The sequence below is a fragment of the Periplaneta americana genome, chromosome 11 (genome assembly GCF_040183065.1).
Source record: "Periplaneta americana isolate PAMFEO1 chromosome 11, P.americana_PAMFEO1_priV1, whole genome shotgun sequence".
Taxonomy (NCBI): Eukaryota; Metazoa; Arthropoda; class Insecta; order Blattodea; family Blattidae; genus Periplaneta; species Periplaneta americana.
The window spans coordinates 103691186-103706061 of NC_091127.1; the positions used below are offsets into that span (position 1 = coordinate 103691186).

Below are 14876 nucleotides of genomic sequence, written 5' to 3' on the forward strand. Positions count from 1 at the left end.
AAGACCCAGTGAGAAGTAAGATAATACACAATAACCAATGCCTCGAACAAGTGCAAAATTTCAATTATCTGGGTTGTGAAATATCTTATCAAAATGAAAAAGATGTGAATAAGAAAATTACCAAATTTACACAAATTCTAGGAATAATAAACAATACATTAAAAGCTAAATTAGTACAAAAATCTACAAGAATAAAAATATATAATACACTAGCATTACCCACCCTTCTATACGGAAGCGAGATTTGGACATTAAAGAAAAAAGACATGAACAGAATCAAAGCAACGGAAATGAAATTTTTCAGGAGAACAGCAGGATATACTCTTTTAGACCGAAAAAGGAATGAAGAAATTTTAGAACAATTAGAAGTAGAGTCAGTAGAAGAAAAAATCACCAGATACAAATTCAATTGGCTAGATCATGTAAGAAGAATGGAAAATTCAAGAATCCCAAAAATTATGATGCAATATAAACCTAGAGGACATCGTCGACCAGGAAGACCGTTAAGAAGACTGCTAGATGGGGCCGAAACAGGTCTACAGAGGCCTAATTCGTGAAGGATGATGATGATGATTATTATTATGATCAAGATATTATACAAGCAAATCTGTATGACCAAGCGTTGAGTCGCGTCGAATAAGGATAATAATACGAGTAATTTTATGTATGGTATTCTCTATCTAGGATTCTGCCCCCCCCCCCATCATAAATCTTAATACGCACCCTGCGTGGTACACACACAACAGGCCTTTATCCCGTTTCATTTTCTTATGGCTACATCTGCTTCCAAAGTCAGAAATTATTATAAAATATGCGCGCTGGATTCATAAACCTGTGTACCCGGTTCGATCCCCAGCATACTTTCGATTTATGGCTTGTGTTGGGCAGGTCTGTGGTCCAGGTAACACAGGGGTTTTTTTCCGATAGCTCCGGTTCCCCTGTGGCATCCCAGAAACTCTCCATCTCATCTCATGGCAGGTGGATGTAAGTTATTTGTACTTAAAATAAAAACAATAGGCTATTTACTATAAAACTGCAACGTTTTAGTTCCAACGAACTTCTTCGGGATACTGGGACTCGTAGGTGGAATACATGGAATGTCCCGTTATTGCATACCTTAAACATATGCAATATTTTCGTATTTTTTATGTAGTTACTTAAATTGTTAACTTACATTATGCTCTAATTATAAGATGCTCAAAGTAGAGCGAAAACGTTTGTAATATATATATATATATATATATATATATATATATATATATATATAATCAATAATTTGAAATAGATAAGCCACAGACGGAAATATCATTACTTTAAACTTATAAGCAATAATGTTTTCAAGCCTACTTGTTCAGAAATATACTCGTTTACGCCTGTATTATATTCTCGCAAGACCGGTTCTCTCTTATGTGAGTGAGGCATGGAAATTAGAGTTCATGATATTAGCAGACTCACAGCATGTGAGATGAAATTATTCATGAGGAGGAGTGCGGGATACAATAAATTCGACCACAAGCGGAATGAGGATATCATGCTTTTCCAATTCACTGCGGGCTAAAGCAAGGAGATGCACTATCACCTTTACTTTTTAACTTCGCTCTACAATATGCCATTAGGAAAGTTCAGGATAACAGACAGGGTTTGGAATTGATCGGGTTACATCAGCTTCCTGTCTATGCGAATGACATGAATATGTTAGAAGAAAATCCACGAACGATTAGGGAAAACATGGAAATTTTACTTGAAGCAAATAAAGCGATATGTTTGGAAGTGAACTCCGAAAAGACAAAGTCTTGTGACCAGAATATTGTACACAAATGGAAATATAAAAATTGGAGATTTATTCTTCGAAGAGGTGGAAAAATTCAAATATCTTGGAGCAACAATAACAAATATGAACGACACTCGGGAAATGTCTGTTATTATTCGCTTGAGAAGCTTTTATCATCTAGTCTGCTGTCAAAAAGTCTGAAAGTTAGAATTTATAAAACATTTATATTACCTGTTGTTCTGTATGGTTGTGAAACTTGGACTCTCATTGATTAAAGTTCTCGTTAACAATTTGTTAAAACCATAAAATTTACTTAGTCTTGCGTTAAAAAGTGTTAAAATTGTTAAAAAAAAAAAAAAGGTATATACCTTCGACAGACGGCCCGTTTCGACGCTATGTCACGTCATCCTCAGTATCTCTTGAACCACTGGTGATCTTGACTCTACGATGTGCATTTGTCGATGGTAGGGGTGAGGGTGTGTTGTTCCTATGGTGGGGGCTGGCTGTTTGTGTGTTATAATGTATTATGACGTCGAATAACACACACAAACACCACGCGAGAATAAATATATAACATTACCATATCACAATACCAATACTCACAAAATTGCAACTTCATTCAGAAAACTAAAATACAAGATAGCATACAAAACAAATAACACAACACAGAAATACCTAAATAATCACATTAAACATTCAAATAAATATAATTCAACTGGAGTTTACAAATTAAAATGCAATAGTTGCCCACATTTTTACATAGGACAGACAGGAAGATCCTTTCACACAAGATATAATGAACATATTAAAGCTATAACCAAACCCTACATCACATCAAATTATGCAGACCACATTATCAACAATAATCATGACTACAATAATATAGAAACAGATATGGAAATTTTACACATCACACCAAAAAGTTCACAATTAAACATCCTAGAACAGTACGAAATATATAAGAATACAATAGCATACCCACAATATATACTTAACACACAATTGCAGTTCAATACACACACATTGTTCGACGTCATAATACATCATAACACACAAACAGCCAGCCCCCACCATAGGAACAACACACCCCCACCCCTACCATCGACAAATGCACATCGTAGAGTCAAGATCACCAGTGGTTCAAGAGACACTGAGGATGACGTGACATAGCGTCGAAACGGGCCGTCTGTCGAAGGTATACCTTTTTCAACAATTTTAACACTTTTTAACGCAAGACTAAGTAAATTTTATGGTTTGGACTCTCACTTTGAGAGAGGAACAGAGATTAAGGGTCTTTGAGAATAAGGCGTTTAGGAAAATATTTGGGGCTAAGAGGGATGAAGTTACAGGAGAATGGAGGAAGTTACACAACGCAGAACTACATGCATTGTATTCTTCACATGATATAATTAGGAACATTAAATCCAGACGTTTGAGATGGGCAGGGCATGTAGCAGTATGGGCGAATCCAGAAATGCATATAGTGTGTTAGTTGGGAGGCCGGAGGGAAAAAGACCTTTCGGGAGGCCGAGACGTAGATGGGAGGATAGTATTAAAATGGATTTGAGGGAGGTGCAGCGGCGGATTTTCAGGGGAGGCAAGGGAGGCCGACGAACGTTTTTCCTTTTATATTATTTTTACTATTCACTACGACTAAGATGTAACTTACGTAAAGTCGATCACATTCAGTTGGCGATGCCCGCTCGCTATACTGTAGATAGTACAAATAATTCGTACTGAAAAATAACAGATAGCGCTGTAACCTGTACAGTCGACATCTAGCAGTCTGCAGTGTCTATGCGAGAGCAGGAGAGAGGAGTCGGCTACATGTCGCTACTTCCCTGTAACCATGACAACAGCAGTTCAACCAATACGATAGCTGGTTAGCGGAGTGTTTAAACTTGACTAGAACGCGCGAAGGGAGCCGATTTGGAGACGTCCTACCCACCGCTGAGAACTGTACTGCTTATAGTTACGGCCGGTTTCGGCTGTATTGGGAAGCTCTCTCTCTTTTCTCTCTTCTGGTTTTAGAAAATTGAGTGACGTGTTGTTAGTTTTCTCTTGTTTGCGGGTGTTCTTGTCATTTTATTCTTTTGTGTTACGAGATGTATTTACTTATACATTATTTTAAATATATCGAGAGTTTAGAAACAAATGCAGATTTGTCTCTAGCTTCTTGTAGTAGCAGTTATTCAGTATGTTGTGACCTATTTGATCGGTTTGCGAAGAAAGAGGAATGTCCAGTTAATTTGCTGTAAAATTAGACTAAGTAATAGTAATGAGCAAGCCCCGGATTCTTAGGTTCGATTCAATTTTGTTGCTATCTCGTTACTCTCGAAATATTGTTTTTCTTGTTCGTTTTATGTAGCAAAGAGTAACATTCAAAGAGTAACAAGCCGTTGTAATATATTAAAAGTATGTTGTTTATTTTTATTTTTTTTTTTTCCCCGTAAAATCATATAAATTCCTAAATATAAGATTTAAAATCCTAAAACATAATGGAAAACCTAATTTTAATTTCTTAAAATCTATAAATTCTGCGCTTGGTAATGAGGTACGTCACAGGCCTTATATTTTTATATTCTCATCATTCACGTCTTGGCCTCCTCAACTTTCAAACCCACCGTCCGCTACTGGGGAGATGGGATATGATGATAGAGACTGGATTAATGTTGCACAGGATATGGACCGATGGCGGGCTTATGTGAAAGCGGCAGTGAACTTGTGGGTTCCTTAAAAGCCATTTGTAAATAATAATAATAATAATAATAATAATAATAATAATAATAATAATAATAATGTCCCTGTGTGTTAATTTTAACAAACCTCCTGAAAGCATTCAGAAAAAATGATCACTTCATAGCAGTGTAAAAGTGTAATTACAATTCTCGAATAAACAAGCATCGCTTCCTCTTCCATTACAAACAATTAATATGTGTTTTTGACTGAAGTATCGCCCGGGATTGAGTGCACTCCACTTGCCATTGCTGTATAATGTATATGAAACAGTAGAGGAATCGATATGGGCGGATCGGTTGTCAATGATCGCTTACTGCAGCTGGAGTACCGCAATGTTGAACTGAGCCGATCAGTTCAATGATAGTGGAAATTGCGTGAAGGTTGTTATGCAAGTGTGCAGGAAGGAGTCTTCCGAAAGGAGATCAGTGGGTTACGCGATGGCAGTCCAGCCGATGCCGATCTGAGAGCGAGGCGTGGCCTGTTGTTATGGCTGGACCGTGGAGGCTCTAGTTAAGCTACGTCATTCTCTACCTTTCTTCCTATTTTCCAAACTTTGTTTGATTGTTTATGTCTATTTTATACGTCATGGTTGAGCTGTTCTTTACCAACAGGCGCAGAGTCCCTTATCCCGTGGGTCTCAGCGGCTGTTTCCGATCTTCTCCGGCTATTCCTCCTGTTTATCTCTCATTTCTTCATAATTAAATCATCACAATCATCGTTATAATTATTGTCATTATCATCACCTTCGTCATCAAATTATCTATGCGTACATCGATGTCATGTTCGCCACTAGCGTCATCAACATTAACTCCATTATCGCCAACACACACATCTGCATCAGTTTTTGTCATCACCACCGACGTAATTACCATCCTTACTACCGCCATAATCTCTTTCAAATAAAGAAGCTATGATCTTTTTAAATTAGGGAATGGCTTATTAGACACTTTGTGCGTGTATGTGTGCGTGGGTGATGGTTGCGTGCGTGGGTGTGTGTGTGTGTTTATGTATGCGCGCGCGCACGAAGAAATCAATGTCGAGGTAAAGTAACGCCCTTCGAAATTATGTACTCGTCAAATTGTTTTCAAAAATGTAAAATTTAAATAGAACTCGCACACTTCCGTATTTTATATTTACTCGTATTATTTTTTTTTTTTTTACATCTGGGAAATGATTTTGACAAGCCTTAAGTTTACGAAAAGGTAACTTTGGCAAAGGACATATGTGTAAAATATTGAAACCAAATTTAGCTATTCTTATTCAGAATTAAGCCATTAAATTGATTTACTTGACGCGAATACATATTATGAAGACTACTAGCATAACCTGTAAGCTAATATATAAAATGTTAGGTAAGCTTACTTTATTTAAACAATGTCACACTGAAACGTGATGGTTGTCAGTATTGTACAATTGTTTGTTCTGTGTTCAGCATGCTGAACATAGCTTTTCTCTTATCACAATAAAATGAGCATCTTCTAAGAACCTCTGGAAAAAGAACTAAGGAAGAGACTAGTGAAATTCTGTGGAGTGTGGTTCTGTATGGGGTCAGAAACATGGACATTACAATGAAGTGAAGAGAAGAGACTGGAAGCATTTGAAATGTGGATATGGAGAAGAATGGAGTATGAGAAATGGCCAAACAGAATAAGGAATGAAGCTGTGTTAGAAAGAGTGGATAAAGAAAAAAATAATACTGAAACTGATCAGGAAGAGAAAACGAAATTGGTTGGGTCACTGGCTAAGAAGATACTGTCTACTGAAGGATGCTCAAGAACAAGGGTCGTCAGCACAGAGCACGCGGGGCTAGCCTCTCTTACCTGCGGAAAACGCAGTGCACTATAGTGCTCTCGTAGCTGCTAGCGGGTATGCTCTCTATCTCTCCCTGTTGCACGACAGTGCACACGGGACGGCACCGCGTACCCATTGCACATTTCAGCGAGTGCTGACGACCACTGTTCTAGAAGGAATGATGAACGGAAGAAAAGTTCGGGACAGAAGAAGATATCAGATGATAGACAACATCAAGATCCCATATATGGATCGTAAGCAGAGATTAAGGGAAATGGAAAAATAGAAAAGACTGAAGAATACTGGGTTTGCAGTCAAAGACCTGATGTTAGATAGATAACTGTGAATGAATATACAATGGATTACATGAATCTAGTTTGCGCATGCTCCATTTCATTTGTCTGAATTTCCTTGTCTCCATCCTCACATTCAACCTCATACTCACCCTCTACCTCGCGCGCAGACTTTACTTACACACTTTGGTCGGCAATGTCACAGACAGAGATTCAGTACGAATTTTCTCTCATGGGCTCGGCCATTGGGCTTGCAAGCTAAATAGCGGCTAATAGTAGCAAAATCGCGAAAATTTTAAAAGTTACGCTTTTAAGCAAAATATAATGTTAAACTTGAGCTTACTGGTTAACTTTTGGGTGTATACCATCTCCAGTGCATATCCAGAAACTATCAATGATAATGACAGGAGGTAACTCGCGCTATCTTGCTTCTTTTCAAGAGTTGCGAGGCTGATGCGATAACAATGTGTGATCTAAGCCTGTTGCGATTTGTCCCACTCCCAATATAAACTATTGCACTTGAAAAAAAAAACTTAGATCAATTTTAATGTTTGTTGTAACGCTGTACTGAATTAAAAGAGTATATTCTTGTCTGATCACTGAATCTGAATGTGTTGTTTCTTTGTTTGTTGCAGGAGAATCCAACCCAGTCCCACAGCACGTGTAGTGATGGATCCTTGTTGAGCATGGGCAGTTCCGAAATGGACGAGGTGAGAACATGCAACATGAAAATAAATGCACCAAATGTCCAAAGTAAAAATAAATCTTTTAGCCCAGTGAATCAGCTGATAACTCGTAAAAACTTAATTTTATAGAACAAAAAACAAGCAAATATCTGATTTACAGCATCACGGCAAAGTTGTTTTTTTGTTCTGTAAAATTCAGTTTTTATGTAATATTTTAGTATGTAATATCTCGTCATCATTGAATTATTGTCAATAATATGATAGTTATATCAATCTACTAAATAATAAATCTGTAGCCAACATTTTTCTGGTAATTTTCGATTTTACAAAAATAATTGGTGTTAACATGTATAATTAATCATTCTGAAACCGAAAATAGCTTTTTTGAAATTTTTGTTTGTATGTATGTCTGTCTGTCTGTCTGGATGTTTGTCAACTTTTCACGCGATAATGGCTGAACCGATTTATATGAAAATTGAAATATAAATTAAGTTCGTTGTAACTTAGATTATAATTATAGGCCATAATATCATTCAAAATGCTCTATTTAAAAGAGGGATTATAAGGGGGCCTGAATTAAATAAATCGAAATATCTCGCTTATTATTGATTTTTATGAAAAATATTACATAACAAAAGTTTCTTTAAAAACGATTTCCGATAAGTTTTATCCTATGCAAAATTTTCATAGGACAAATATTACTATGATGTACCGAAGTACATAATATTTCCGTGCAAGAATCCTGTATTACCATATGGCGAAATATATCCATTTTAAAATAACAATGCTTTTTATACCACGGCCACATCAGATTAATATACGAGTAATAACGTTGCCTACGTTGGCAACGGTAATAAAGATAAAACAAATGACTCTGAATTGATTTGGGCTATATGTCATTCAAAATGCTCTATTTAAAAGAGGGATTATAAGGGGGCCTGAATTAAACAAATCGAAATATCTCGCATATTATTGATTTTCATGAAAAATATTACATAACAAAAGTTTCTTTAAAAACGATTTCCGATAAGTTTTATCCTATGCAAAATTTTGATAGGACTAATATTACTATGATGTACCGAAGTACATAATATTTCCGTGCAGGAAATATCCTCTTTTAATCCAGTACAGCGTTACAACAAACATTAAAATTGATCTAAGTTTTTTTTTTTTCAAGTGCAATAGTTTATATTGGGAGTGGGACAAATCGCAACAGGCTTAGATATATCCGTTTTAAAATAACAATGCTTTTTATATCATGGCCACATCAGATTTTAATATTCGAGTAATAAAGGTAAAACAAATGACTCTGCATTTGTTTAAGGCGGCCTTGGAGTCCTTGGACAACAATCGGATTAATATACGGATGATGTGTTTATAATATACTAAATATTATTATATTATAAAGAGAGAATGTTTGTGTGTTTGTATGAGGCAATCTCAAGAAACTATTTAATAGATTTATTTAATTCTTTCATCATTGGAAAGTGTAGTTTCTTTAGATGGACGTAGACTTAGTCATTACAGAAGCTCATGAGTGAATCGAGGACTGGACACAAATGGATATAAGGTAGGACTTAAGCACAGAAAACTTTATATAATATCGAAACTAATAACACTAGGGAACAAATGAGAACTTTTTCTGCGGTATAAATTTAAATATGCAATTTTTACTAATTTCGGTGTGCTGAATTCAAAAATGCATTTTGTTTTGCCTTACCACGTCAGGTTTTTTGGCAATGTAGCAAAACGTTATTTTGCCACAAAATAAAATTATAAGTTACAGCGTGTTCGTAGAAATCATATAATTATTTTGTGTATCTGATTCGTTAACACGTTCATCTATTTTTTTCTACGATGTATAACAACAAAATAAACAGTTAAGAATTCACAGAAACATTAAGCCTATATGCTGTACAAGTAAAACATTTTACTAAACTAAATAAGAGCACAGAGTTCACCTTCAGAATGTAGCCTATGTTAGACGTCCTCGGTTTCGTTTTTTCTCTTTCCATGGAATCTTAGTGTGTGTGAAGTCCTCGAGTATTCTCTTCAATACTCCAACAGTAATCGGAATCATATTTACATCTCAACATCCCTGGTAGCCTTGCTCTACCTCTTTTAGATCCTGTGGAACCTTTCACTTTGCTCTTCACTGAGGGTCCTAAATTCGCAGGAAAGTAATCTATATGGTCCATTAGAAAGTGAAGCTTTAGGTTCATGTTACAACCGAGCACTTTGAACTTGTCCAACATGTTTTCTACAATTTCTTTGTACTGTATATCCTTCACGTTACCAAGAAATTTCTTCACAATTTCTTTGAATGCGTTCCATGCGATTTCTTCTCTTTCTTTCATTGTAAGTACTGGTGAAATTGTGGTCCATCATCAGCTTTCGAATTTGTGGGCCATCAAATATTCACTCCCTGATTTCAGCGTGTGACAATGAGGAAGATTTCGTACATAAGTACTGGAAACAAGAAAGATTTTTGTCCAGTGCCTTGACAAACTGCTTCATAACTCCCAGTTTTATATGTAAGTTAACAGGGGCAGTATTTATTTTCTTACGAGCTACGAGACTTACATTGTTAATATTTTTGTCTGCTGGCGTTAGTTGCTTTCTTTCAGGCCATTATACAATGTTCCAATGTTTGTTCCTGGCCCTGCTATCCACTCGGACAGGAAGCACGGAAATCTTGTGTACCCTCCCTGTTGTCCCAGTAGTAAACCAACAACCTTCAGGACACTGCATATTTGCCACTCATGTTCATGATATTTAATTTTTTCGAGAACCAACCTTAATGTTTCATATGATTCCACTAGGACTGTAGAATTTGGAAATGGTATGGACGCTAATTTATTGCCGTTAAGAAGCAATACTGCCTTAAGGCCACTTTTCGAAGAATCAATAAAAGCCTCCAACTTTTGGGCTCATATACCTCCTCTCCCAACTGTTTTAGTAGATTTCTCACAACTGTACAATATACCATCTATCTTCCTGTGTACAGTATTTCCGGAAAAGTTTTTCACGATTCCTATACCACGAAAATGTAACTCCAGGTGCCAACATGTTCTTCTCATGCAGTCTATAGCCTAGTAATTCACTTTTCTTTTTGGTGAGACCTAATTCTCTTACCAAATCATTCAGCTCGGGTTGGGTAAATTTTTTTGGTGAATTGTCAAATTCGTCTGGATCAGAAGACATCTCAGTATCTGCATTCGGAGAACTGCTTTCAGATTCACTGTCATCCAAGTTAGCTGGTGGTGTAGGTACAGGTAAGCCCATGAAAAACAGGTCTCAAAGTTGACTGAAGATTTGGATATAGTACATAATTGATTTCTTGTTTACCTTGTTGTAACCAGTAACATTACACGTACAAAAATAAGTCATCATAGTCATTCCTCTGCTCACCCCATACCATTGGTATAGCAAATGGCATTGCTTTCCGTTTTCCTGCATACCAGTAACGCAATCCTTCTACATAATTGTTACAGGTACTTTGAGGTGCAAATGATTTATCCATATCACCAACTTTTACTTTGAAGTTAGCAAAATATAGCTTCTTTACAAAGTAATCTATTTTACGAACTTTTCCATCGAACATATAACACCCACAAATATAGCAAAACATCTAAGGATTTTGTATACATTGTCTCCTACGCAATCCTGATGTACTCGCCAAATTCAGATTTTAAAATCACGCTTTTGCACTACGATTCTAGGGACACCACAGTAACAAAATTCACACGTGTTCACAGAAGTAAGCCAGCTGCTCAACTGACAAGATTTAAGAACTGTATATTAGGGTTTTCTGTAAAGAACAACTTCCCGGCAAAGTGAGAAAGGGTTTGGGGTGATAGGGCATCAGTGGCGTATACTGGTTTAAGGGCCTGGGCTACCACTGATCCTATTATTACACAAAATATATTTTAAAGTCCCTATAATAAAATTCCTTACCTATTTGTATATGAATTTCAGACGTCTTGATTGGGACGAAAATACTTTGATGACTTTGTCATTGAAATTACAGTTGGGCCACTTGCAAAGTTTCTGTAGAAATGACTTTTCAATGGACATCAGTGCCAAGCCGGATAAGTTGTGTATGAGTTGATCTACAGTAGGATTTTATTCTCTTCAACGCAGAAAATGTTCTTTCTACTGATGCTGACGTAGCTGGTATTGTCACAATTAATGTTCCCGATTTAAGGACTTCAGGAATAACTTGGTTCAGCTGGTTTTCATATATGGCAGATAATATTTCATGGATAGGTTTGTTCGAAAAATCAAAGACCTCTGCTGAATATATTACACTTAATTCATTTTTCAAACCTACTTGATCAAAGTGACTGTTATAGGACTGAAATAATTTATTTAGTGCCTCATTCGGGAAGTTTTCTCTATAAGCAGAAAATTTTTGAGAATCTAGAAGATATGTGAACTGAAGCTTTCCATAATCTGAAAAATCTGTCAGTAATTTCCATGTGCATACGATCTAGTCTGCTGTAGTACAGCTGCCTGTATTTCAATTCATCATCTCCTTTTCTTCGCTTTAATGGTGGTTCCATTGTATTGGCTGAAGAATTTTCATTTTCCATATTACTCCATATGGACGGAAACCCACTACGTCTGAACTCGAATATAGTATTTTTTAACTTTGATACCTCTTGCAAGCAGTATGCTATGTCTAGACTTTTTGTCTGAAGAATATTGTAGAGCACATCTGTATGTGCGAACACTCTAGCATAGACTTCAAGAAGAAATATATTCTGAAACTGTGTGAAAAAATACAAATATCCTTGAGCCTGCACAATTACATCATCAACCCAGTTTTCTTCAGAGTCATTACAAATGATATTTTCAAAGAAAGCAGTCAGTTGTTCTCTGTATTACTTTACTGTATTTACAAGCCGAGATGTAAAATTGCATCTAGTTGGTGCTACTTTTGGGAGTTTCTTTTTCATAAATTCTTGAGTTTTTCTGATCTTTTAGGAGATAATGAGAAAAATGCAGCTAAACCCGACAGTGTTTTGAAAAAAATGCGGCATTCTGGAATGGATAAAGTAGTTTGTTGCAAAACTAAATTGAGAACATGGCTGTGACAATGGACAAATAGTGCTTGAGGACACTTTCCTTGAACTTTTGTTTTTAAGCCATTAATATTTCCCGCCATAACTGAAGCACCATCGTATGTCTGTGCAATTAACTTATTGCCGACATTGTATTCTGCTATAACACCTTCCACATGCTGAAATAAAGCAGCAGCAGTTTTGCCCGAACTGACATTTGTAAATCCTATAAACCGTTCTTGAACATTGGCATTACTATCGACGTATCTTAAAACAGTGGACAATTGACTCTGATTAGAGTAGTCACTTGTTTCATCAACAACAATGGCCGCAAAAGGTGCTTCTTCTATTTCAGATTTTATGTTCTTTATCATAACCCCACTTATAGCAAATATTAAGTCATTAAGAATTGCGGGAGAAGTACCACGAAATACTGTTGAACTCTCAAGATGATTGGCCAGTAAATGGTCAAATTCACTTAAGGAACTTAAATATTCAATATAATTTCCTCTATTGTCTGATTCCACACTCTCATTATAATCCCGAAAAGCCAATTCTTGTTTTCCTAGAAAGCAGACTGCGTTAATAAGATGCAATAAAATATCCCGATTTTTTTTCCACAGGAGCATTGTGTTGGTTGATATGTAGAGCTTTTTGCTTATCTAGCTGTAAATCAATTCTTGTCTTCCCAAAGTTTGCAAAGTTCATGCTACTACAAATATGAGCTTTTGATTTGTCGTGTTTTAGGACTGCCGTTCGAAGGGAGTTGATATTAGAAAACCCTCTTTTGACCACACATTAGTTTCGCGGCTAAATAACAAACATGGCCAGCAAAATAGTTTAGACAGTTTAGAACTACCACACAACCAATTCCACTTACCATATGATGTTGAAGTGAAATGGCGTGTGTACTCACGCTGTTTTTCTTTTCCGTCCATGGACAAATTTAACTCAGGAGTTGATCTTTCCATTTTCACAATTTCAACTTCCTCGTTGTATGTACGACGATTAAAAGACACTTTTAATAAACCTTCTATTACACAGTCATTTGAACACAAACCTCTCCAGAAACTTGTTCTGCCATATTTTTCACAATATCACTTAATTGGGAAATTAAAAACTTAATAATTCACAATTAATATAGAGCAATTCCACGAAAAAGTCATACTGAGGTGAATTTCTTGAAATTGATGAAGGAGTATTTTTGTTGAAGAAATATGTTTCTTTATACTTTAAATCGCCTTATTTCGTAAGATAATGTTTAAAATACTCTTTCTTTTAGTCTATAACTTGCTGCAGATCTTATCATATTCCAAACGCTTAAAAAAACACGTATAGATACTTATGTTTCGTGTCACAATTTGGACACGTAAATTTGTTTTATTTCGAGCCATTTTTTTTGTATACTGTATTTTGGTCTTTCCTTGAAGTAAATATGTAATTAGTTGAAGTATCCTAAGATCCTAAATAACTTAAAATCATTATAATTATTTGTACTGTAAGTTACGGTGAGTCCGTCACAAGAAACATACAAAAACTCTTCCACACAGCACAATAATTGACAGATTAAAATTTCCTTTGGTATTCTGCGTTATTACTACATGACCAATAAAAAAGTATTAGAACATTTTCTTCTAAAGTGATTTCGTTTTCCACAGCGGCATTGTGAGTGACTGACATGTCGCGCTCTCAGCTGTTATGTTGTTCATTCTCACAGTGTGCTTAGTTACTTGGAATGCCTTGGTGAAGTTGTACGTGAACTGGTGATAAGTGTGCAGTAATTATACCTGAAAAAAGCAAAATGAGATTCAGGCAGCTCATTGGAGCAATAAGCAGGTCTCAATATTTACTGCTGTTGCCTGGTTTAGACAGGAAGGTGACAGGGAAGTTCAGAAGAAATCCTCTGCATTAGTGTCAGATTATGTAGCACATGACAAATATGCAGTGGATGTTTGTCTACGAAAAGTGTTTTCGGAAATTTTGGCGATTCTTCCGAACATTGAGGTGGTAAAAATATTTTCAGATAAAGCAGCGAGTCATTTTAAACAGAAGTAAACATTGAGAAATGTGACATTGCTTGCTCGCATATTTGGATTTAACATAGAATGGAACTTCTTTCAGTCACATCATGGCAAAGGGGCCGTGGATGTGATTGGAGGCCAAGTAAAAAGGATGGCATGGATGCCTGCGAAATCGGAGAAGAAGATACAAAGCACTACAGAATTTTGTAACATTGTGAGCAATAAAAACATCCAAATTATTGTTAAGGAGGTAGCACAGATTGAGATAGACGAAGGAAAAAAGTATCTCGAAAAATGATTAGAACATCTTGCACCTATTCCGGCATCTCATGGAGTTCATTACGTGAAAGTGTTAGATCCCTATGTTGTAGAATATGTACAACTGTCTTGTGAACGATCAGTGCGAAAGGTCCACAGGTTCCGTGTGTGAAAAGAAACTAAAGTTTCTTCAGATAACAAGTGACATATTGACAGTGTTCCTGCAGTACATACTTGTTAGACTAAATAAG

The 14876-nt window shown here is 36.1% G+C and overlaps 1 protein-coding gene across 13 annotated transcripts in view; it reads left to right on the forward strand.

Annotated features, from left to right (window-relative positions):
- The window catches only part of LOC138709217 (uro-adherence factor A-like), a 1183483-nt gene that overhangs the window by 1127640 nt on the left and 40967 nt on the right, over positions 1 to 14876 (forward strand). For all 13 annotated transcript variants that reach the window (XM_069839807.1, XM_069839810.1, XM_069839808.1 and 10 more), the window contains one exon: positions 7230 to 7304. In XM_069839807.1, the coding sequence (XP_069695908.1) occupies positions 7230 to 7304 (75 nt within the window). The remainder of the gene's footprint in view (positions 1 to 7229; positions 7305 to 14876) is intronic.